This window comes from Oncorhynchus clarkii, chromosome 24, assembly GCF_045791955.1.
Source record: "Oncorhynchus clarkii lewisi isolate Uvic-CL-2024 chromosome 24, UVic_Ocla_1.0, whole genome shotgun sequence".
Taxonomy (NCBI): domain Eukaryota; kingdom Metazoa; phylum Chordata; class Actinopteri; order Salmoniformes; family Salmonidae; genus Oncorhynchus; species Oncorhynchus clarkii.
The window spans coordinates 14,847,748-14,871,607 of NC_092170.1; the positions used below are offsets into that span (position 1 = coordinate 14,847,748).

General features: G+C 44.1%; 3 protein-coding genes across 5 annotated transcripts; 1 reads left to right on the plus strand and 2 right to left on the minus strand.

Moving 5' to 3' along the window:
- The first annotated feature begins 2,560 nt into the window (after positions 1-2,560).
- On the plus strand, positions 2,561-4,440 carry LOC139383032 (otolin 1b). The gene is made up of 4 exons (XM_071127325.1): positions 2,561-2,963; positions 3,066-3,155; positions 3,271-3,342; positions 3,545-4,440. The coding sequence occupies exons 1-4, from the start codon at positions 2,564-2,566 to the stop codon at positions 4,438-4,440; spliced, it is 1,458 nt and encodes a 485-aa protein (XP_070983426.1). The 5' UTR covers positions 2,561-2,563.
- Positions 4,441-4,756: 316 nt separating this feature from the next.
- On the minus strand, positions 4,757-13,963 carry LOC139382946 (high affinity immunoglobulin gamma Fc receptor I-like). Its single transcript, XM_071127220.1, has 6 exons — positions 13,702-13,963; positions 13,523-13,558; positions 12,086-12,376; positions 10,898-11,164; positions 10,435-10,710; positions 4,757-5,232 (listed from the first exon to the last, which is right to left on the minus strand). Exons 1-6 carry the CDS (start codon positions 13,724-13,726, stop codon positions 5,033-5,035), a joined length of 1,095 nt encoding a protein of 364 aa, XP_070983321.1. The 5' UTR covers positions 13,727-13,963; the 3' UTR covers positions 4,757-5,032.
- Positions 13,964-14,335: 372 nt separating this feature from the next.
- On the minus strand, positions 14,336-23,673 carry LOC139382371 (rab5 GDP/GTP exchange factor-like). Of its 3 annotated transcripts, none has more exons than XM_071126369.1 (9): positions 23,622-23,673; positions 22,358-22,560; positions 21,841-22,016; positions 17,715-17,884; positions 17,386-17,467; positions 17,058-17,190; positions 16,861-16,952; positions 16,471-16,727; positions 14,336-16,340 (listed from the first exon to the last, which is right to left on the minus strand). In XM_071126369.1, the coding sequence occupies exons 2-9, from the start codon at positions 22,534-22,536 to the stop codon at positions 15,939-15,941; spliced, it is 1,491 nt and encodes a 496-aa protein (XP_070982470.1). In that variant the 5' UTR covers positions 22,537-22,560; positions 23,622-23,673; the 3' UTR covers positions 14,336-15,938. The 3 variants fall into 3 exon arrangements, with proteins under 3 accessions (XP_070982470.1, XP_070982471.1, XP_070982472.1); XM_071126370.1 differs by having other exon boundaries at positions 23,549-23,654; XM_071126371.1 differs by lacking the exon at positions 23,622-23,673 and adding an exon at positions 23,365-23,384.
- Between the last annotated feature and the right edge of the window lie 187 nt (positions 23,674-23,860).

Sequence of the window (23,860 nt, forward strand, 5' to 3'; positions counted from 1 at the left end):
CTGTAATCACTATCACGTCTATACTCCTTGCCACATGCTCACAAGGACTTGACCAATATGGCCAGGAGAAATGTACCTCCTTGTATTGTGCTGCATTCCCTCCACCTGTAGTAAGACTGACGTGTATGAACCCCACTATGGGGCCACTGGAAACCTCCCAGCTTGGCTTTTGTCTCCCAGTAAGAGTGGGGCAGCAGGGTGGCTGCTGGAGGAATTTCTCTTATATCAGGTGACCCGTCGCCCCTCTCCCCTCGCCCGGCCCACACCGGGGTAGTGCTTCTCACAGGCACTGTATCCAGTGTCACAAAAGCACATTTTACACAACGGGTACAGAGAGTGGGCCACGGTGCGGTGCAGTGGTTCTGCTTGGTCCAGCTCCAGGCTCAGCTAGATTAGCATGTCATTGGGTTTCAAACCTCCCCCTGGGCTCACAGCTCTACTCCTCATTGGTGGGGATGTCCATCATCAAAGCCTTAAAGAGATATCAAGAGGTCCGGTGTTGCTGCTGCTGCAGTCTCCATGGTACTGTTAGACAGGGGATCAATGATTAGACGGGCCCGTCATAATTAGGTAAGTGTCCATTTGGATTTATTGCTTTATACTGAGCTCTGTTCCATAAGCGGTTTCTGTTTTTGTTTGACAAACCATTGGGAGGTGATAGGTTGAGTGCCTGTAAGTTCTCAATCAACATCTTTGTGATGAAGGTATGTCTGGCTGTGCTGTGACCGTGAAATATTGAGTCGTTCATATATAGTGGCATGAAAAAGTAGGTGAACCCTTCGGGATTTACCTGGATTTCTGCATAAATTAGTCACCAAATTTGATCTGATCCTCATCTAATTCACAACAATAGACAAACATAGTGCGCTTAAACTAATAACACACAATTATTGTATTTTTTATTGTTTATATTGAATACATACTTTTCCCAACCGACACTGTGAATGTTTAAATTATGTGAACACCTAGGCTAATGACATCTCCTAAAGCTAATTGGAGTCAGGAGTCAGCTAACCTGGAGTCCAACCAATGAGACGAGATTGGAGATGTTTTTTTAGAGCTGCCTTGCCCTATAAAAAACACAAGAAGAATTGCTTGATGTGAACCATGCCTCAAACAAAAAAGAGATCTCAGAAGACCTAAGATTAAGAATTGTTGACTTGCATAAAGCTGGAAAGTGTTACAAAAGTGTCTCTAGAAGCCTTGATGTTCATCAGTCCACGGTAAGACAATTAATTTGCCTATAAATGGAGAAAGTTCAGCACTGTTGCTACAGTACTCTCCCTACGAGTGGCCGTCCTGCAAAGATGACTGCAAGAGCACAGCGCAGAATACTCAATGAGGTTAAGAAGAATCCTAGGGTGTGAGCTAAAGACTTACAGAAAACTCTGTAACATGCTAACATCTCTGTTGACGAGTCTACGATACCTAAAACACTAAACAAGAATGGTGTTCATGGGAGGACAGCACGGAAGAAGCCACTGCTGTCCAAAGAAAACATTGCTGCATGTCTGAAGTTTGCAAAAGTGCACCTGGATGTTCCACAGCGCTTCTGGCTAAATATTCTGTGAACAGATTAAACTAAAGTTGAGTTGTTTGGAAGGAACACACAACATTATCTGTGGAGAGAAAAGGCACACCAACATCAAAACCTCATCCCAACTGTAAAGTATAGTGGAAGGAGCGTCATGGTTTGGGGCTGGTTTACTGCCTCAGGGCCTGGACAGCTTGCTATCATAGACTTGGGAATTCATTTTTCTGTCGACCAAGACATTTTTCAGGAGAATGTTAGGCTATCTGTCCGCCAATTGAAGCTCAACAGAAGTTGGGTGACGCAACAGGACAACCCAAAACACAGAAGTAAATCAAGAGAATGGCTTCAACAGAAAAAAATATGCCTTCTGGAGTGGCCCAGTCCTGACCTCAACCCGATTTGAGATGCTGTGACATGACCTCGAGAGCGCTTCACACCAGACTTCCAAAGAATATTGCAACAGAGAGATGGATTGAAAAGAGAGCAAAAAAGAAAGGGGTCAAACTTAATTTATCTGAAGAGTTGATAAGATGTTTTATAGATGTTTTTTTGGAGGATTGTTGTTGTTAGGTCTCAAATGTTCCACTGCCCTGAGTTGAAATAACGTTACTTTTGAGCTACTGTAAATATTAACGTGGGATGTACACCTAATATAATCCGTTTTGAAATCTATTTTTTTTACAGGTCAGAACAGGTGAGCATCTCATGAAAAAGGCTTTAGTTGAGTAATCTGCTACTGAGATCCTCACTAAAGTCATTGGAGCAAAGTTTCCCCTCAATCCTAGTCTCGAATGTAATTTCCCCATATGCAGAGCAGTGTAGCGATTTAGGAAGAACAACCACAGCTGGGTTTGAACCAAAAACCATGCAGTGGCAGGGTAAACTCAGTATATCCTGTGCCATAAAGCTCCAGACCTCTTGGCAGAGGCTGTAGTAAGTCGTATTTTTACATACAGTGACGCTACATCAGTGTAGAAGAAGTGACAATTTCTCAATTTCTCCCTCGTTAGATCCTTCTTTAACATAAGGATGCTCCCCTATCACTCCGCACTCTTGGCAGTGCTGTCACTCACAGTGACCAGCGTATCGACGAAGACCACCCAGCGGCCAAAGTACCAATACACCAAGAAGCCCATGCCTTACCGTGAGCAGCCCCAGATTACCATGCAGCCCCTAACCCCCATCCTCCCTAAGACACTGAAATCAGTGGAGAAATCAGATCCCATGAACCCCTACCCTCTGGCTACCACAGAGACCACAACCTACCCCAGCGATGCCTACCAGGATTACTATACTGAAACCACAGGGCCCCCTGGTGTTGGGCATGATAATTACACCATGGATTATAACGAGTGCTACTTCAATTTTTGTGAGTGCTGTCCACCAGAGAGGGGCCCTCGAGGGCCAAAAGGGGACAGAGGACTACCAGGTATTGAAATCACTATGACAACATAGGAACATTTCACAATACCAGTATGCTGTAGTGGTGATCCATGGATTTTGATGTCTTGATGAAACAATTTTCTCACAGGTTCACCTGGAGAAGAGGGGGAGCGAGGACCCAGAGGCTTTTCTGGACTGGCTGGTTCAAATGGAACTATGGGGCCAAAAGGAGACAGAGGTGAACACAACACCATTTTTTAAAATTAGAAATATGTACACTTTACTGGCCGTGTGAGCAAACAGTAGATTTATTGATTATTCAAAGTTGTTTGTTTTCTATCTCCCTTTTCCAGGAGTTAAAGGTGACCTAGGATACCGTGGAATGGCAGGAACTCCAGGTAACCCAGGGAAACCAGGAGAGAGAGGTAACAAGCCATTCCTTTTAACACATATAGGCATGTGATTGGTACAACATAGAACATCATGAAACAAGGCTACCTGTACCTGTTCAAGCCTCCATATACTGGTTATTAAATCAACATAGAATCAATTCATGTCGTCCTCATAGATTCTGTCTGGGCCTAGATGCTGAAATGGTCCACTTACACTGTGCTCTGCGCCCTGCAGGTGGATTTGGCTTCAAAGGTGAAAAAGGTGACAGCGGGCCCCCTGGTGTCAAAGGTAACCAGGGGGAGAAGGGTGAAAGCCAAAATGGGACTAAGGGTGAGAGAGGGGAACCTGGAATGGAAGGCCCAACAGGACCCCCAGGGCTGGCTGGAGTGCAAGACCAGAAGGGGGACAAGGGGGACAAAGGAGAGTGTGGGACATTTGGAGAGAGAGGACTGAAGGGCGATAGAGGGGATCCTGGGCCTCCAGGTATTCAGGGACAGGTGGGTCTTCCTGGGGTGGATGGCATGCAGGGCTCCCCTGGTGTGGCGGGCGACCAGGGGGATCTAGGACCCCCAGGGGCTCAAGGTGAGCCAGGGGTGCGAGGGCTGCCTGGACCCCAGGGAGGGAGGGGGATGTTTGGGCCAAAGGGTGACAGAGGCCCCCCTGGGATGAGAGGGGACAGGGGCCCTCGGGGGATCAGAGGGGCAAAGGGTAACGGGGTGATTCAGAAACGCTCAGCTTTCAGTGTAGGCCTCTCTCCCAGCAAGTCCTTCCCTCCATCGGGCTTTCCTGTCCGCTTCGACAAGGTCTTCTATAACGGAGAGAACCACTACAACTCCTCCTCCAACAGCTTCACCTGTGCCCACGGGGGGGTCTACGTGTTCTCCTACCACATAACCGTGCGGAACAAGCCCCTGCGCGCCGCCCTGGTAGTCAATGGGGTGAGGAAGGTGCGGACGCGGGACTCTCTCTATGGCCAGGACATCGACCAAGCGTCCAGCCTGGTGCTGTTGCAGCTGGCGGTGGGGGACCAGGTATGGCTGGAGACACTGAGGGACTGGAACGGTGTCTATGCCAGTAGTGAGGACGACAGCACGTTCTCTGGCTTTCTGCTCTACGCTGACAAGCCCTGACAAACGATCTGATATCTAATACAATCTACACTGTAACTCTACTGTACCTCCACAGTACCTAAACAATCTCTACTGGCAGTCCTCCATACCATCCATACAGTACCCCACAGACCAGCCCCTCTGTACTCCTGCTCTACACAGACAAGTTATGACAATGGAGCCCACTATACCACCACAGTACCAGGGACTGTAAAACATCTTTATATGAGGCAGCAGCACTCACCCCATCTCTCTTCATACTCCCTCTATAGACCCATCAACATATAGGCATCTTTACAAGACTGTCAATCTGGTAGAATGAAAAATAATGCAAGACTGATAGCACTGGAATAGTTCATGTTTATTACTCGAGGAATACTAATCACACAATGTTTCCCAGGTTAGGTTAAGGAATCAGTACATCGTATCGCTGTATTATGAGCTTTTTGAAAATGAGCTTTTGTACACTTTTGAAATAAAATCAATATGTAGATGTTTGACTTTGACTGAAATTATTTGCATTGAACTTACAATTGACAGTTAAAATACAATTCATTGTTTCATTCACAACCTAAAAGACAAATAACATATTAATTAACAATTCTTAAGGAATTTAGAAGTCCTTCCACACCACTGTTCCATCATCTGAACCAACACCAGGGGCCAGTGTGTTTGGAGAATCACCGGATACCTCGGGGAAGGTAAGGGGCTCAGAAGGCTGGATAGAGGTGGTGGTCTGAGGAGGTCCTTTCATAGGATCTGGATGAGATGGAGCTCTGGGTTGGAGTGAGACAGCTGGTCCCTGATGTATCCCTGTTAACACAGAGTCAGCATCAGGGGTGTCAGTTGGGTATGTCAGAGTATGGCACATAACATTTTATTATGTCACATGAGCCGAATACAACAGACCTTACAGTGAAATGCTTTCTTACAAGCCTTTAACTAACAATGCTTTAAGAAGTGAAGAAAAAAAAGTGTTACGTAAATAAAAGTGACAAATAATTAAACAGCAGCAGTAAAATAACAATAGCAAGGCTATATACAGGGGGTACTGGTACAGAGTCAATGCGCATTGATATATATAGCCTTGCTATTGTTATTTTACTTATTTTACTATTTAACTTTTCTTCACTTCTTAAAGCATTGTTAGTCGAGGTAATTGTAACGCTTGTTGAAATGGGTAGACCAAGGCGCAGCGTGGTTTGGGTTCATCATAATTTATTTAAACGTGATCCAGCAACAAAACAATAAAGAGAAACAAACAAACGAGCGTACAGCCTTGTAGGGCTCAAAAAGCAACAATACAAAAACAAGATCCCACAAACAACAGGTGGGAAAAGGCTGCCTAAATATGATCCCCAATCAGAGACAACGATAGACTGCTGCCTCTGATTGGGAACCATACCAGGCCAACATAGAAATACAAAAACTAGACTACACAGAAATAATCAACTAGAACACTCCCCCAGTCACGCCCTGACCTACTCCACCATAGAAAATAAAGGCTTTCTATGGTCAGGACGTGACAGTAATATGTACAGTACCGTTCAAAAGTTTGGGGTCACTTAGAAATGTCCTTGTTTTCCATAAAAACATACATGAAATTAGTTGCAAAATGAATAGGAAATATAGTCAAGACGATGAGAAGGTTATAAACAATGATTTTTATTTGAAATAATAGTGTCCTTCAAACTTTGCTTTCGTCAAAGAATCCTCCATTTGCAGCAATTACGGCCTTGCAGACCTTTGGCATTCTAGTTGTCAATTTGTTGAGGTAATCTGAAGAGATTTCACCCCATGCTTCCTGAAGTTGGATTGGCTTGATGGGCACTTCTTACGTACCATACGGTCAAGTTGCTCCCACAACAGCTCAATAGGGTTGAGATCCGGTGACTGTGCTGGCCAATCCTTTATAGACAGAATACCAGCTGACTGCTTCTTCCCTAAATAGTTATTGCATACTTTAGTTTGGATATGTGCTTTGGGTCATTGTCCTGTTGTAGGAGGAAATTGGCTCCAATCAATAAGAGCTGTCCACAGGGTATGGCATGGCATTGCAAAATGGAGTGATAGCCTTCCTTCTTCAAGATCCCTTTTACCCTGTACAAATATCCCACTTTACCACCACCAAAGCACCCCCAGACCATCACATTGCCTCCAACATGCTTGACAGATGGCGTCAAGCACTCCTCCAGCATCTTTAAAAAAAAATCTGAGCCTCACGAATGCTCTTCTTTGTGATCCGAACACTTCAAACTTAGATTTGTCCATCCATAACACTTTTTTTCAATCATCCTCTGTCCAGTGTTTGTGTTCTTTTGCCCATCTTGATATTTTCTTTTTATTGGCCAGTTTCTTTCTTTGCAACTCTGCCAAGAAGGCCAGCATCCTTGAGTTGCCTCTTCACTGTTGATGTTTTGCGGGTACTATTTAATGAAGCTGCCAGTTGAGGACTTGTTGAGGACTTGTGAGATTTAATCAAACCCACAAATGCTGATGCTCCAAATACTCAGCTAGTCTAAAGAAGGCCAGTTTTATTGCTTCTTTAATTATAACAACAGTTTTCAGCTATGCTAACATAATTGTGCTAACACAGTGTGCCATTGGAACACAGGAGTGATGGTTAGTGATAATGGGCCTCTGTACGCCTATGTAGATATTCCATGAAAAATCTTCAGTTTCCAGCTACAATAGCCATTTACAACATTAACAATGTCTACACTGTATTTCCTATCAAGTTGATGTTATTTTAATGGACAAAAAATGTGCTTTTCTTTCAAAAACAAGGACATTTCTAAGTGACCTCAAACTTTTGAACAGTAGTGTACATGTAGGTAGAGTTAAAGTGACTATGCATAGATAATAAACAGAGAGTAGCAGCAGCGTAAAAGAGGGGTCTGGGTAGCCCTTTGATAAGCTGTTCAGGAGTATTATGGCTTGGGGGAAGAAGCAGTGAAGAAGCCTTTTGGACCTGGACTAGGCGCTCCGGTACCACTTGCCATGCGGTAGCAGAGAGAACAGTCTATGACTAGGGGGGCTGGAGTCTTTGACAATTTTTAGGGCCTTACTCTGACACCGCCTGGTATAGAGGTCCTGGATGGCAGGAAGCTTGGCCCCAGTGATGTATTGGACTGTATGCACTACCCTCTGTAGTGCCTTGTCGGTTGGAGGCAGAGCAGTTGTCATACCAGGCAGTGATGCAACCAGTCAGGACCTGTATAACTTTTTGAGGATCTGAGAACACATGCCAAATCTTTTCAATCTCCTGAGGTTGGTAGTTTGTTGGTGATGTGGACACCAAGGAACTTGAAGCTCTCAACCTGCTCCACTGCATCCACGTCGATAAGAATGGGGGCGTGCTCGGTCCTCCTTTTCCTGTAGTCCAGAATCATCTCATTTGTCTTGATCACATTGAGGGAGAGGTTCTTGTCCTGGCACCACACGGCCAGGTCTCTGACCTCCTCCCTATAGGCTGTCTCATCGTTGTTGGTGATCAGGCCTACCGCTGTTGTGTCATCGGCAAACTTAATGATCATGTTGGAGTCGTGCCTGGCCATGCAGTCATGAGTGAACAGGGAGTACAGGAGGGGTCTGAGCACGCCCCCCTGAGGGGCCCCCATGTTAAGGATCAGCATGGCGGATGTGTTGTTACCTACCCTTACCACCTGGGGGCGGCCCGTCAGGAAGTCCTGAATCCAGTTGTAGCGGGTGGTGTTTAGTCCCAGGGTCCTTAGCTTAGGGATGAGCTTTGAGGGCACTATGGTGTTGAACGCTGAGCTGTAGTCTATGAATAGCATTCTCACATAGGTGTTCCTTTTGTCCAGGTTGGAAATGGCAGTGTTGAGTGCAATAGAGATTGCATCATCTGTGGATCTGTTGGGGCGGTATGCAAATTGGAGTGGGTCTAGGGTTTCTGGGATAATGGTGTTGATGTGAGCCATGACCAGACTTTCAAAGTACTTTTGGCTACAGACATGAGTGCTACGGGTCGGTAGTCATTTAGGCAGGTTACCTTAGTGTTCTTGGGCACAGGGACTATGGTGGTTACAGACTCAGTCAGGGACAGGTTGAAAATGTCAGTGAAGACACTTGCCAGTTGGTCAGCGCATGCTCGGAGTACACATCCTGGTAATCCATCTGGCCCTGCGGCCTTGTGAATGTTGACCTGTTTAAAGGTCTTACTCACATCGGCTACGGAGAGTGTGATCACACAGTCGTCTGGAACAGTTGATGCCCTCATGCATGCTTCAGTATTGCTTGCATCGAAGCGAGCGTAGAAGTAATTTAGCTCGTCTGGTTGGCTCGTGTCACTGAGCAGCTTGCGGCTGTGCTTCCCTTTGTAGTCTGTAATAGTTTGCAAGCCTTGCTACATGCGACGAGCATCAGAACCAGTGTAGTACGATTCAATCTTAGTCCTGTATAGACACTTTACCTGTTTGATGCTTTGTCAGAGGGTATAGCGGGATTTCTTATAAGCTTCCGGGTTAGAGTCCCGCACCTTGAAAGCGGCAGCTCTACCCTTTAGCTCAGTGCGGATGTTGCCTGTAATCCATGGCTTCTGGTTGGTGTATGTATGTACAGTCACTGTGGGGATCACGTCCTCGATGCACCTATTGATAAAGCCAGTATCTGATGTTGTGTACTCCTCAATGCCAATCGGAAGAATCACAAAACATATTTCAGTCTGTGTTAGCAAAACATTCCTGTAGCTTAGCATCTGCTTCATCTGACCACTTTCTTATTGACCGAGTCACTGATGCTTCCTTCATTAGTTTTTGCTTATAAGCAGGAATCAGAAGGATAGAATTATGCTCAAATGGAGGGCAAGGGAGAGCTTTGTACGCGTCTCTGTGTACGGAATAAAGGTGGTCTAGAGTTTTTTTCCCTCTGGTTGCACATTCAACATGCTGGTAGAAATTAGGTAAAACGGATTTGAGTTTCCGTGCATTAAAGTCTCCGGCCACTAGGAGCGTTGCCTCTGGATGAGTGTTTTCCTGCTTGCTTTTGGCCATATTCAGCTCATTGAATGCGGTCTTAGTTCCAGCATTGGTTTGTGGTGGTATGTAGACAACTATGAAAAATACAGATGAAAACTCTTTTGGTAAATAGTGTGGTCTTCAGCTTATCATGAGATACTCTAACTCAGGCGAGCAAAACCTTGAGACTTCCTTAGATTTCATACACCAGCTGTTGTTTACAAATATACATAGACCCCCACCCCTTGTCTTACCAGATGCCGCTGTTCTATCCTGCTGAAAAAGCTTAAAACCCACCAGCTGTGTGTTATTCATGTCGTCATTCAGCCACGACTCGGTGAAACATAAGATATTACAGCTTTTAATGTTCCGTTGGTAGGATATACGTGATCGTAATTAGTCTATTTTATTTTAGATTGATTGTACGTTGGCTAATAGGATCGATGGTAATGGTAGATTACTCTCTCGGCAACGGATCCTTACAAGGCACCCGGACCTTCGTCCTCGATACCTCCGTCTCTTTCTCCTGCGAATGACGGGCATGAGGTCCTGGTCAGGCGCATGAAGTAAAACCTTCCTGTCTGACTCGTTGTAGAAAAAGTGTTCCTCCAGTACGGGATGAGTAATCGCTGTCCTGATATCTAGAAGATAATTTCGGTCATAAGACACGGTGGCAGAAACATTGTACAAAATAAGTTACAAATAATGTTTAAAAAACATACACAATAGCATAATCGTAGAATGGCAGCCATCTCCTTTGGCACCATACCCTAGCTCAAGACCAAAAATGTTAAACTAGGCTACAAAAAATTTACTAAAATCATTCCAAACCCAATTAAAATGCAACAGCTATTTAGCGTGTTGGTTGGCTGGCTTCAGGACCATGAGGAGCGTTGCTCAGAGAGAAGCTGTCCCCCCCTCCCTGCCATACCCTAAGTTTAGCTGAACTAACACCACTGGTCAGCATTATGAATCCTCCTAAAGAGAGACTGCATCACTACAATTTTTTTCTGGTTTCTCGTGTGTTCTGAGTGTTCACCTGTCACTCGCCCATAAGGTACGGGCTCGCTGAGCCTCTTCAGCCCCAGAGTAGGAATGCTGGCTTTGCACCAGTACCGGCCTGAGTCCCTCAGTACTGTGACTCTGTCCTGGGAAGAGGCAAGCCCCAGACTCAACCCGTCCTGGTAGAAGTAGTAGTGGATGTGTGAAACGGGCTCACGGGCGTTCAGTTGAACATGACACACCAGGAGCATACGGTCTTTATGGATCAGAGGGTCATTGGGCACAATCTCCAACATGGGTTCTGTCAGAACCTCTACAGGGGAGAATACAGAGCATTAATACTGAAAAGTATTTCTCACATACCTACTGCTATTCAATTACCATTAAATATGATGTGATAGTGATGATAATGGAATGATGAGGGCAAATCTAATTCGAAATCTGATTCCTCATCCTACACAAACTCAAAATGACAAACCACACCTGGCTATCAACCTCACCTATGATGGACACCGAAGCAGCCACTGAGATCACAGAGTTGGTTTGCCTCCGTCCATCCCAGGATGCTCTGCACCAATAGGATCCGTGGTGTTGCAGGGTAAGGTTAGTGACACACAGCTCTGGTCCAGACTGTCTCTGAAGCTCCACCCCGTCCTTGTAGAGTATGACCTCAGTCAGTCTAGGGTTGCCACGAACACGACACATCAGGGTCATTGTCTCTCCAACCAGCATGGGCAGGGGCGGGGCCTGCAGGATGGCCCACCCACCTGGGCAAAGAGTTGTAAGTCATTTTAATTAACGGGATGGTGTAGTCCCTGTCTGGCCTGTTGACAGGTACCCTCTATGGTCTGGTGTGCTAGAGGTATAACTTAGTCTGTTTCTGCTTCTTTTGCTATTGTCACACATGTTTGGTGTGACAACAAGAAAGGAGTCGTCTAATACAGACTGCTAACAGAAGGTCAACCAAACTACACTGAACAAAAATATAAACGCAACATATAAAGCGTTGGTCCATGTTTCACGAGCTTAAATAAAACATTCCAGAAATGTTCCATATGCACAAAAAGCTTATTTATATCAAATGTGCATTTCTCCTTTGACAATCCATCCACCTGACAGGTGTGGCATATCAAGAAGCTGATTAAACAGCATAATCACTACACATGTGCACCTTGTGCTGGGGACCAGAAAAGGCCAACCTAAAATGTGCAGTTTTGACATGTGCCTGAGCTGTTGCCAGAGAATTTAATGTTTTAGAGAATTTGGCAGTATGTCCAACAGGCCTTACAACCGCAGACCACATGTGACCTCGCCAACCCAGGACCTCCACATCTGTTTTCCTCACCTGTGGGATCGTCTGAGACCAGCCAACCAGACAGATGATGAAACTGAGGAGTATTTCTGTCTGTAATAAAGACCTTTTGTGTGGAAAAACTCATTCTGATTGGCTGGGCCTGTGCCTGGCTCCCCACTGGGTGGGCCTGGCTCCCAAGTGCCCAGGCCCACCCATGGCTGCGCCCCCTTTCAGTTGTGTGAAATCCGTAGACTAGGGCCTAATGAATTTATTTAAATTTACTGATTTTCTTATATGTAACTCAGTAAAAATGTTGAAATTGTTGCATGTTGCATTTATATTTTTGTTCAGTATAGATGTCATCACGGCTCAATATTCATATGGGTTCTCTTACCGTCCACCTCTATTTCTATAGGCAGGCTGTGGAGGGTGTGTTGTGTGCTTATCCATGTGGTTCTCAGGCCCTGGCAGTAATACTTCCCACTCTGCTGTGGCCTGGCCTTCCATAGGACAAAGTACTCAGACTCCTGGAGCTGCTCTCCCCCCCTGAACCACTGGTACCTCCACTCGGCCGACACTTTCCCAGGAACACTGCACTTCAGACGTACTCTCTCCCCTGAGAAGATCCGGGGTCCCCCATTAACTAGCTCAGCCACGGCTGTCAGCGGAGCCCTCATGGGGAGAACTTGAAGAAATGTTGACAGGTAAGTCTTTCTGACATTTTGAGTAGATTACTATGGCTGCGTTTACACAGGCAGCCCAAGTCTGACATTTCTTTCCACTAATTGGTCTTTAATTTCTCCCCAATTTTGTGGTATCCAATTTTTTTAGTAGCTACTATCTTGTCTCATCGCTACAACTCCTGTAACAGCGCGCATCCAACCCGGAAGCCAGCCGCACCAATGTGTCGGAGGAAACACCGTGCACCTGGCAACCTTGGTTAAGGCCCGCCACAGGAGTCGCTGGTGGCGGTGAGAGAAGGACATCCCTACCGGCCAAACCCTCCCTAACCCGGACGACGCTAGGCTAATTGTGCATCGCCCCACGGACCTCCCGGTCGCGGCCGGTTACGACAGAGCCTCGGCGCGAACCCAAAGTCTTATGGTACTACTACGCTACCCGGGAGGCCCCCCACTAATTGGTCTTTTGACCAATCACATAAGATCTTTTCACATCAGATCTTTTTCAGAGCTGATCCGATTGCTCAAAAGACCAATTAGTGAAAAGAAATATCAGAATTGGGCTGCCTGTGTAAACGCAGCCTACTAGAGAGACTTAAGCATAATTTCTGAGCATAAATGGTAACTTAAGTCTTATTTACATGGTCACCTACCATTACAAAATACAGCTAATGTTCAGTAGTGTATAACTATTACGTAACTCAACTCATGAACATAGACAATTTACATGTATTTTTATTTAACCTTTATTTAATTAGGCTAGTCAATTAATAAGAAATCCTTATTTACAATGACGGCCTACCCCAGCCAAACCAATTGTGTGCCGCCTTACGGTACTCCCAATCACGGCCGGATGCGATACAGCCTGGAATCAAACCAGGGTCTGTAGTGATGCCTCTAGCACTGAGATGCAGTGCCTTAGACCGCTGCGCCACTCGGGAAATACATACTGTATTTCATATGTTGCCATTATACAAGACAAAACTGGTTTGAAGAGAAGGATTTGAATCTCAGAGGCTGCGTTTACACAGGCAGCCCAATTTGGGTCCTTTGCCACTATTTAGCATTTTTCACCAATCAGATCAGATATTTTGCCAATAATTGGTCAAAAAGTGTAAATGTAGCCAGAGAGTAGTGTACTTAACACATACCTTGTGGTACAGCCCATTTAGGTAGTGTCGAAACAACTGAAACAATAAATGACCATTAATCATTAAAATAACCAAAAATAAATCCAGTGATCATTCTGTCAATCAATCAATGATCAATGATCATCTATACACATAAATAATTGTCTGTAATCTCTTAAAGTAGACTGAAAGGAACTCACCAAGGAGGCTCAGTAACAGCTTCATGTTGAATGTTATGCTTGTGCTTCTGATGGGGATGATTACACTACAATCTCTATATATTGTCAGGGGAAATGAGACTAGTTTTCAGTTTCGATCGCAAAAAATACCATCTCATTTTTTATGAAATAATTGCATAATGCTCTTCCTGACATCACAAATAACTTTGGGGAAGTTCCTTTTTAGGAAGGAGGGAATTACGAAAGCCCGGGGATGCAACCTCATGTGTGATGTAAAAAAAAAACAGCAAAAAGTTTGCCAGCCCAGCAAGTATATCATTTTGAAGCTGTGTCACAGTACTCAAATCAATATAGCCTGTGTACAAAACATTAGGAACACTTTCCTAATATTGTGTTGCACCTCCTTCTGCCCTCAAAACAGACAATTCATCAGGGCACAGACTCTACAATGTGTTGAAAGCGTTCCACAGGGATTTTGGCCCGTGTTGACTCCAATGCTTCCCACAGTTGTCAAGTTGGCTGGATGTCCTTTGAGTGGTGGACCATTGATACACATGGGAAACTGCTGAGCATGAAAAACCCAGTTCAAAGGCACTTAAATCTTTTGTTTTGCCCATTCACCCTCTGACACACACACACACACACAATCCATGTCTTAAGGCTTAAAAATCTTTATTTAACCCGTCTAGTCCCCTTCATCTACACTGATTGAAGTGGATTTAACAGGTGACATAAACAAGGGATCATCTTTCCCCTGGTCATTTAGTCATGGAAAGAGCAGGTGTTCTTAATGTTTTGTACACCGTGTGCATTGCAAACACACCTTTGCTTTCTCTACTTACCATAGACAGTCATGTTACAGTGGTGACAAAGCCTTCTAGACACAGAACAGCGTTTGAGTTATTTTATTCATCAACACAAACCCATGGACACTATAAAACAACACTGTCTCAATAAGTTACATTAAAATACAAGACAATGTTGAGTTACTCCTTCAACATACAAAAACAAACCTACAAGGTTGTACAGATGTGTGTGTGTGTGTGTGATATATATATATTTTTTTTTAACATTCCTTTCAAAAATACCTGATCATTGATTGCTGTGTGCTATCCAATGCCTAGTTATTTCAGTTAGTGTTTAAATTGGATTGAATGGATTTTGGCAACCAGGATTTGGCCAGCATTTGTACACTGTTCTGATAGTTACAATTGTAATAAAATGAAACATGATAAAAGAACAGAAAATATATTAGGTATTATGTAAATTGACCTTTCTGTACTCATTCAACTCTCAATATCTACTCTTCCTTCATATATCCATCTGATCCAGAATGAATGGTTACTACATGGAGCTGAGATCAACATTGTTATGGCTATTCTGTTTGGCAACATTTACCCCCAATACATTTGTACAAATAATATACACCACTGTAAAATAATATAAAGAACTTACTAAAAGTACTCTTCTTAGATATAACCATTCTAAATATGCACCCTTTCTCTGTTCTTCTGAAGAAGCAGCTGTTCAGCAGTCAAACAAGGCCAAACAAGAGAGAAGGGACTGTTAGTATCTCCTATACTCTGAATTGCAAATCACGTATTTCTTAGAGACAAAATGTAAACTTTGAGCTACAGTATCAATCTAGCCATTTTAATAGGTTAAAGATCATTATCCCCTCTCAGAAGACTATAGCCTGAACAATAGAGAAATAAAATAACTTCCTCAAACTAAGCGCATGACTGAACAGGTTTGGCAGGGAAATGAAACTACACACACACACACATACTTATTTATAGACATCTTCAGGGGAAATTTGGTCGTGGTCACATACACTCACGTGACCCCAACAGATCCCTCTCGCTTGGGCTTCTGTACTCTGACTTGGATTCAGTCAGGAGGAGTAATATAGGGGACAAAGGAGGGCAAGATCAATGATCTGTGTCCCAATACTCTTAAAGCTTCCTTTCCTCATCTCCTTTCCTTCATGACCATGAATGAAGGTAATATGCCTGCAACTCATCTTGTCCTCTTACCAATCAGTGGGGAAGACAGACCGAGAAAGTTGGCTATTTAGGAGTACTGGGGTTCAGGCGACTGCAAGCATCTATTTTAGGTGTGCATACAATGGGGAGGGTTGGAGTTATATTTGTTGGATCCATTAGAAGGAACCTATATGTGCATAAGGACAGGAGACACTTTCCAGGGTGGAGAGAGAGAGTAACAAGTCCAAAGAAGGACGGGGGGGGGGGGGGGGGTCACCCGGCAAACAACTGGGGTTGGAGAGGAGAAGGTAGGTGGTCGTTTTCCACGTTGTCAGCATCTATGGCAGAAGAGGCGGTGGGGGGAGCGGTGGGGTGCATTTCCAGGGGGAACCTCTCCATCACATCCTGCACTTTGTGCTCTACCCCATCCCTCCAGTCGATGAGGTCACTCTCCAGGCGGCGAGCCCCCTCCATGACGCGTTCCTGCCTCACGCCCAGCCCCGTCAATAGGTCCAGACTCTCATTCATCTGGCTGAAAGCAGCACTACAGGCGGGGGAGGTGGCAGCCTGGGGACGCTGGGGAGACGCCTGGCCTGACATGTAGAGCTCAAACTCCTCAACGCTCAGGTTCAGAGACTGGCCATCCAGCTTCTCTATGAAGGCCACCGCACAGCACTGCAGAGAGAGAGAGGAGAGAGACAGAGGGGAATTAGGGGAATCAGAAAATACATTCTTAATATGTGTAAATTGAGTTTGTTTGGTACAGCTCGTCTGTCTGTTTGCTTTGTCGACACAGCCCGCTCACCAGGTTGGTAAAGTAGTATCCGTCTTCTCCGCTCATGAGGCGGCTAGGGTTACAGAAGCGGGTGATGTACTGGATGTTGGACTGCAGTCGCGGAGGGTTGGCCTTCAGGACGATGTAGATGAGGGTGGGCAGGAAGTCATCAGCAGATGCCGCCTCCTTCTTGGTGGTATTGATGGCATTGAAGATGTGCTTACTGCAGCGTGTGATGCAGGTCAGCTTGTCCCTGGGCACACGCTTCGAGTCCATCTCGATCACGTCTACAGGAGGTCAGGGTGGAACAGAGTGGTAGTTAATGTGCTATGATGACATTCTACATCACATGCATGTTCATTCAATGTTTGTGTCTCTTTGTAAAAAACTAAAAACAAATTAATACATTGTAAGTCTGACCTGTGATGGCTTTGACCACGTTATCAGACACCTCTGGAATCTCCTCATCCACAGGGACACACAGCATCTCGATGGTGACCCAATGCAAGGCCCTGCAACCCAGCCACCCCCACCCACTTTAGTGAACAGATGTACAAGGAGGCATACAGCAGCTTTAATACTTAAACTCAGTACCATATCTGTTTCAATGTCTTTACCTGATTCTCTTTTGAATGGCCAGGTCTTTCTTCTCATCGTCTGTGGTCTCAGGACAGAAGACCTCCTCGTAGAGACGTGTCATCATGTACCTCTCTACCTCGTCCATCACACTCTCTACGCGCTCTGACGACCCTGGAGTCAACACGGACAGATGGGAAAACAGCAAATGTGAGTCATTCAAGGCCTACCTATAGGAGAGCTCTCTGAAAGAAAAGTGTGTTCCTTCTTCTTCATTGTCACCAGCAACTTTATCATCAAGCCCCTACTTCAAGATATCCTTAATGTTCCAGTATTAGAGTAGTAGAGGTGAGGAAAGGAAAGGTGTACCTTTGAAGTGTGTGTGCAGGCGGTCTGAAAGGTTCTGGTAGAAGTCTTGAACGCACTCAGACAGCTCATCAGCACCCAGGTCCTGGGGAACAAGCTCACTATTAGCATGAAGGGATTGTCGTACATTTTCATTCATTTCAAGGGCGAGTTCATTTGGTTATTCACTCAATGCTCTAGAGTAACCTCAGCGTTTGTCTTTGTCATCCTTCTTCTACGACGAGGAAGTGAAATGGTCCAAACAAAAGCCGGAGGGGTGAATGAATAGAGGTAACCCCCATCAGGCTCTCCACATTCAGAAGCCCCTTATGGTATTGTGGTGTACTACTCACCCTCTTGTAGGCCATGCTCTCTGTGAAGGCTCGGCACTGTTTGAAGATCTCCCTGCCAGGTTTCAGTGTCTTGAGGAAGTCGATGAACTCTCGTGTGGTGCGGTCCGTCTCTAAGGGCTTGCGGCTCACTGAGGGGCTGGGGGTCGACAGGGCCTCGCCAGGGACGGATTCTGGGAGGGGGGAGGATACATAAACTCAGCGAAAAAAAGAGACATCCTCTCACTGTCAACTGCGTTTATTTTCAGCAAACCGAACATTTGTAAATATTAGTATGAACATAACAAGATTCAACAACAGACATAAACTGAACAAGTTCCACAGACATGTGACTAACATAAGTGGAATAATGTGTCCCTGAACAAAGGGGGGGTGCGGGGGACAAAATAAAAGTAACAGTCAGTATCTGGTGTGGCCACCAGCTGCATTAAGTACTGCAGTGCATCTCCTCCTCGTGGACTGCACCAGATTTGCCGGTTCTTGCTGAGAGATGTTACCCCACTCCTCCACCAAGGCACCTGCAAGTTCCTGGACATTTCTGGGGGGAATGGCCCAAGCCCTCACCCTCCGATCCAACAGGTCCCAGACGTGCTCAATGGGATTGAGATCCGAGCTCTTCGCTGGCCATGGCAGAACACTGACATGCCTGTCTTGCAGGAAATCACACACAGAACGTGCATGCTCATTAATTATTGTTTATGGTTCATTGAACAAGCATGGGAAACAGTGTTTAAACCCTTTACAATGAAGATTTGTGAAGTTATTTGGATTTTTACGAATTATCTTTGAAAGAAAGGGTCCTGAAAAAGGGACGTTTCTTTTTTTGCTGAGTTTATAATGGAGGGAATGATATACCTGTGTATGTACAATATTCCTTAGGTGCTTGATTTAAGTACAGAAAAACAAGGGTGGGCTTTCTATTCATCTCATCCTTGACCAGCACAGCTTGCAGAGTTGTGATTTCCCACAACATCCTTCTGCAATTTGTGTTTCGCTAGTTACTTTTTGCTACGCATCAAATAAATGGTTCAACATGAATTACATCAACCATGGCTTGTCCTGTATTATCTGAACAGTTCTGTCTTTAAAACCCTCTAGAGTCTAAGCCGGGGGAAGGGTTCTAAACTAACACGTAGACATGTTTTACGATGGTCATACCAACAACTATTTAGTGTATTGATTTTACCCTTAAAAAGGTATCTTTTTTATTTTTTTATTTTAATATTCAACATTACTGCTATTAGCCAATGGAAACACATTGAGTAACAGATTCACTACATGGAACAACAGTCCCCCCCCAAAAGATCAAAAGGAAGTTTATTCTGAAGTGTCTGCCATATATCTGAGAGATTAGATTTGTTTTATTTTTTACGCTACAGACGTTTGTGAGAAGACCAATTTTCAAGATGTCTCATGTCTGACAAATACTGCTCTAGCTCTGCTACCTTTTCACCAATATATATCTCTAGCTTAAAACAGACGGATTTTGATGGGGATTTTTTTTGTATGTTAATTAGATTTCCGCAGAGGCGTGGAAATTGTAGGCTAAGGGTTAAGGCGTGGTGATTTGATCTCCTCTATATGGCCTCACCGATGAATGTAATTAGGTTTGCCTTGGGATTTGGTCTTAAAATCTATTTTTATTTGTCACATAGACAACAGGTGTAGACTAACAGTGAAATGCTTACTTACGGGTCCTTTTCCAAAAACGCAGTTAAAAAATAAGATTTTTTAAAATAAAAAATGTAAATAGTGACGAGGAATAAATACACAGTGAATAACGAATAAAAGAGTATAAAGTATTCAGACGGTTGTCCTTCTTGAAGGTTCTCCCATCTCCACATAGGAACTATAGAGCTCTGTCAGAGTGACCATTAGGGCTTCTTGGTCACCTCCCTGACCAAGGCCCTTCTCACCGATTTCCCAGTTTGGCTGGGCGGCCAGCTCTAGGAAGAGTCTTGGTGGTTCCACACTTCTTCCATGTAAGAATGATGGAGGCCACTGTGTTCTGGGACACCTTCAACGTTGCAGAAATGTTTTGGTACCCTTCCCCAGATCTGTGCCTCGACACAATCCTGTCTCGGAGCTGTACGGACAATTCCTTTGACCTCATTGCTTGTTTTTTTCTGACTTGCTGTGGGACCTGTGGCTGGAGTCTGACAATGTTTTGGGCCTTCCTCTGACACCGCCTGGTATAAAGGTCCTAGATGGCAGGGAGCTCGGCCTCAGTGACGTACTGGGCTGTACGCACTACTCTCTGTAGCGCCTTGCGTTCAGATGCCAAGCAGTCATCAGGCCTACCACCATTGTGTCGTCTGCCAACTTAATGCTGGTTTAATGATGGTATTGTGAGTCGTTCGCATCTACAGGGCAATATACATTTAGACAGGTTACCTTGGCGTTCTTGGGCACAGGGACAATGGTGGTTTGCTTGAAACATGTACAGTGCCTTCAGAAAGTATTCACACCCCTTGACTTTTTACACATTTTGTTACGTTACAGCCTGAATGTACAATCTTTTGTCACTGGCCTACACACAATAACCCATCATTTCAAAGTGGAATTATGTTTTTGAAACTTTTACAAATGAATTACAAATGAAAAGCTGAAATGTCTTGAGTCATTAAGTATTCAACCCCTTTGTTATGCCAAGCTTAAATAAGTAGAAATTTGCTTAACATGTCACATAATAAGTTGCATGAACTCACTTTGTGTGCAATAATAGTGTTTAAGATTATTTTACCCCAAACATACAATTATTTGTAGATCACTCAGTCGAGCAATGCATTTCAAACACAGAATCAAACACAACGACCAGGGAGGTTTTCCAATGCCTCGCAAAGAAAGGCACCTACTGGTAGATAGGTAAAAAAAACTAAAAAACATTGAATATCCCTTTGAGCATTGTGAAGTTAATTACACTTTGGATGGTGTATCAATACACCCAGTCACCACAAAGATACAGGTGTCCTTCCTACCTCAGTTGCCGGAGTCAAAGGAAACCGCTCAGGGATTTCACCATTTAAATGCTGTGACAGGAGAAAACTGAAGATGGCTCAACAACATTGTAGTTACTCCACAATACTAACCTAAATGACAGAGTGAAAAGAAGGAAGCCTGTACAGAATACAAATATCCCAAAACATGCATCATGGCACTGAAGTAAAACTGTTAGGGGCAAATCCAATGCAACACATTACCACTCTCCATATTTTTAAGCATAGTGGTGGCTGCATCATGTTATAGGTATGCTTGTAATCGTTAAAGACTGAGTTGTTTTTCAGAAGAAAAAAAGAAAATGAATGGAGCTAAGCACAGATAAAATCCTATAGGAAAACCTGGTTCAGTCTGCTTTCCACCAGACACTGGGAGATTAATTCACCTTGCAGCAGGACAATAACCTAAAACACAAGGCCAAATCTACAATGGAGATGCACACCAAGAAGACAGTGAATGTTCCTGAGTGGTCGAGTTATAGTTTACTTAAATCTGCTTGAAAATCTATGGCAAGATTTGAAAATGGTTCTCTAGCGATGATCAACAACCAATTTGACAGAGCTTGAAGAACTTTGAAAAAAATTATAATGGGCAAATATTGTACAATCTAGGTGTGCAAAGCTCTTAGAGACTTACCCAGAAAGTCTCTGTAATCGCTGCCAAAGGTGATTCTAAAATGTATTGACTCAGGGGTGTGAATACTTGTGTAAAGATACTTCTCTATTTCATTATCAATACATTGAAAATATGTTTTTCACTTTATCATTATGGGGTATTGTGTGTAGATGGGTAAGAAAAAACATATTTAATAAATGTTGAATTCAGGCTGTAACACAGCAAAATGTTGAATGAGTCAAAGGGTATGAATCATTTCTGAAGGCACTGTAGGTATTAGACTGAGTCAGGGAGAGGTTGAAAATCTAAGGAATTCTAGCTGGATGCCCCATGTGACCTCCTCCACAGTGACTGGGGGGAGAGAGTGGTAGTGGAGCAGAATTCTGAAAGAGCGGGGAAAGAGGAACTGTACACCAATATTATGCAGAGGGAAGGTAGTTTTGGTTTGGATCTGCTCATACCTCAAGTAATGGTAGAGAAAACACTATAAACCCTATCTCAAAGACTTGGACCCTACCTTTCTTGGGCGGTGTCTTTGTTGAGGGAGTGAAAAACTTAGTCATTGTGTTGACTTTACGTGACTTCTCCTTGGTTTTCCTCTCTTCAAACTTGCTGAAGGGTGCGATGGCAGGCTGGGGCTGGGCTGCCCCCTGGTGGTTGTTAGCGTATGCTGCCTCCTCCTCCTTCTGTAACCTGGGACACAGAACAGGCATTGATTGCTGTTACTACCACATGATCAATACTGACAGACAGAGACAGACAGAAAAAAAAGTCCGAGATCAAAAAGTCAAGAATCATGACACTGTTCCATTTGCTTCTGTGAAAATGGCTGTTAAAATGTTGTTGTTTTTTTTGACCAATGATCAAAAGTTACAGCTGCATTTTGTTATTGTTTTGTTTTCGACTGCACCCCTCAATTTTATGCAGGGCATTCAGTGTTTGCCACCGGGCTCCTAGATTTAAAATCGAGTGCTACCTCCGCCCAGCAGCTGGGGGTTGATGCAAAACAAGTTTGCTCAGATTGACAACCACACCTCTCTGCCAGTGCATGGTCCTCCTGGATCTGTTTGTGTCTGGTTTGTTGGTACTCCTCCCGCCAGCACTTGGAGCAGAGGCCCTGCCAGGCCGTGTTGCCATAGAAACCACATCCCTTCGTACACAGCAGCTCTGACTGGTCCACATGGATCCCACGACGTTCCGACCGGTGGCTCATCCCTCACGGCTAGCGTGGATACGGCTGGGAATAACAGGAAAATGACAAGACTGAATGGTAGAAAGATCCACAGTCAGAAGTAGGCCTACATCAAACTTGATGGCTATTTTTTATTTATCAGGACTTTGACAAAGTTGAATGCCTACACACTATGGGCCACATTCAGGTTGAGGTATTTGATAAAAATGTATGTTTAATAGAGGTAGCTAGCGTAAAGACACATTTCAATACACACACTGAAAATCTTAGTGAATTCCTGTGCGTATCAAAATATGATTTCATATGGCAGTGTTCACACCTTTACCACCGTAACATTAAGGTCAACACTGGAAATCTGACAAGAGTTTGAACCCCTAAGAATCTGCCTATCCCTGATGATTTTGACTCCCGACTCACATTGGGAATGCATGATACGAAAATCAACACAGGAGGAATTTAATGGATGACCACAAACACTGGTGAAAATGTTTATGGCCTTCTAGCTGTGTCAAATCCCAATAGTGTAGCTGCCCTACACTTGACTTTGTTTGAAGCCACATTACAACGTTACATTACAACGTTATTAGTAGCTAACCATCCTGATTTATAAACACGCTAGTTGGCTACTTTACAACCAAATATTCGTATAACTATCCCTACTACGATGTAATGCAATGTAATGGGCTTAGCTAAACTCTAACTAGCTTGCTAACATTAGCTAGCTCTAAATTCACGAAAAACGCGACACAATGACATGACAAAGCTAGCTAGGCTTCTTCTGGTAGCTAAATATTAACAGTAAACTTAGCTACAAAAATACCATAATTAAGTATTCTACAATGGACACACCTGACCACTGGGTCCTTAGCAGAGTAGAGATACATTGAACTAGGGTTTGGCTCACTACTAGAAGCTAACATTAGCTAGCTATCTAGTTTGCGGTTGACGTTAGCTAGCTAGGGTGACAGTAATTCCAGACCCAACAAAATTGACAAACAATTTCGTTAGCTAACAACATTCTGCGACTCATTACCTTTTCAGAAAGATTATTGAGTGTAGATATATGTAATTTTTTATGCAGCCAATTGGCACCATCTGCTACCCACCCGTCTGACAGACCAGTTTGTTTACGTAGTCACCCTTCTTCCTCGTTAGTCGATATCCAATAGCGCGCTCTTGAGACCATTTCAGGTATACAGACAGTCCTGTGCAACACTATATTCCTTCAAATGGGAAATTATTAAAACGTTATTCATTTTATAAGGGGTTCTTATTCAGAGCGATTTACAGTTAGTTTATGAATCTTACGGCAGCTAGATATGGACAACCACATATCACATTCATA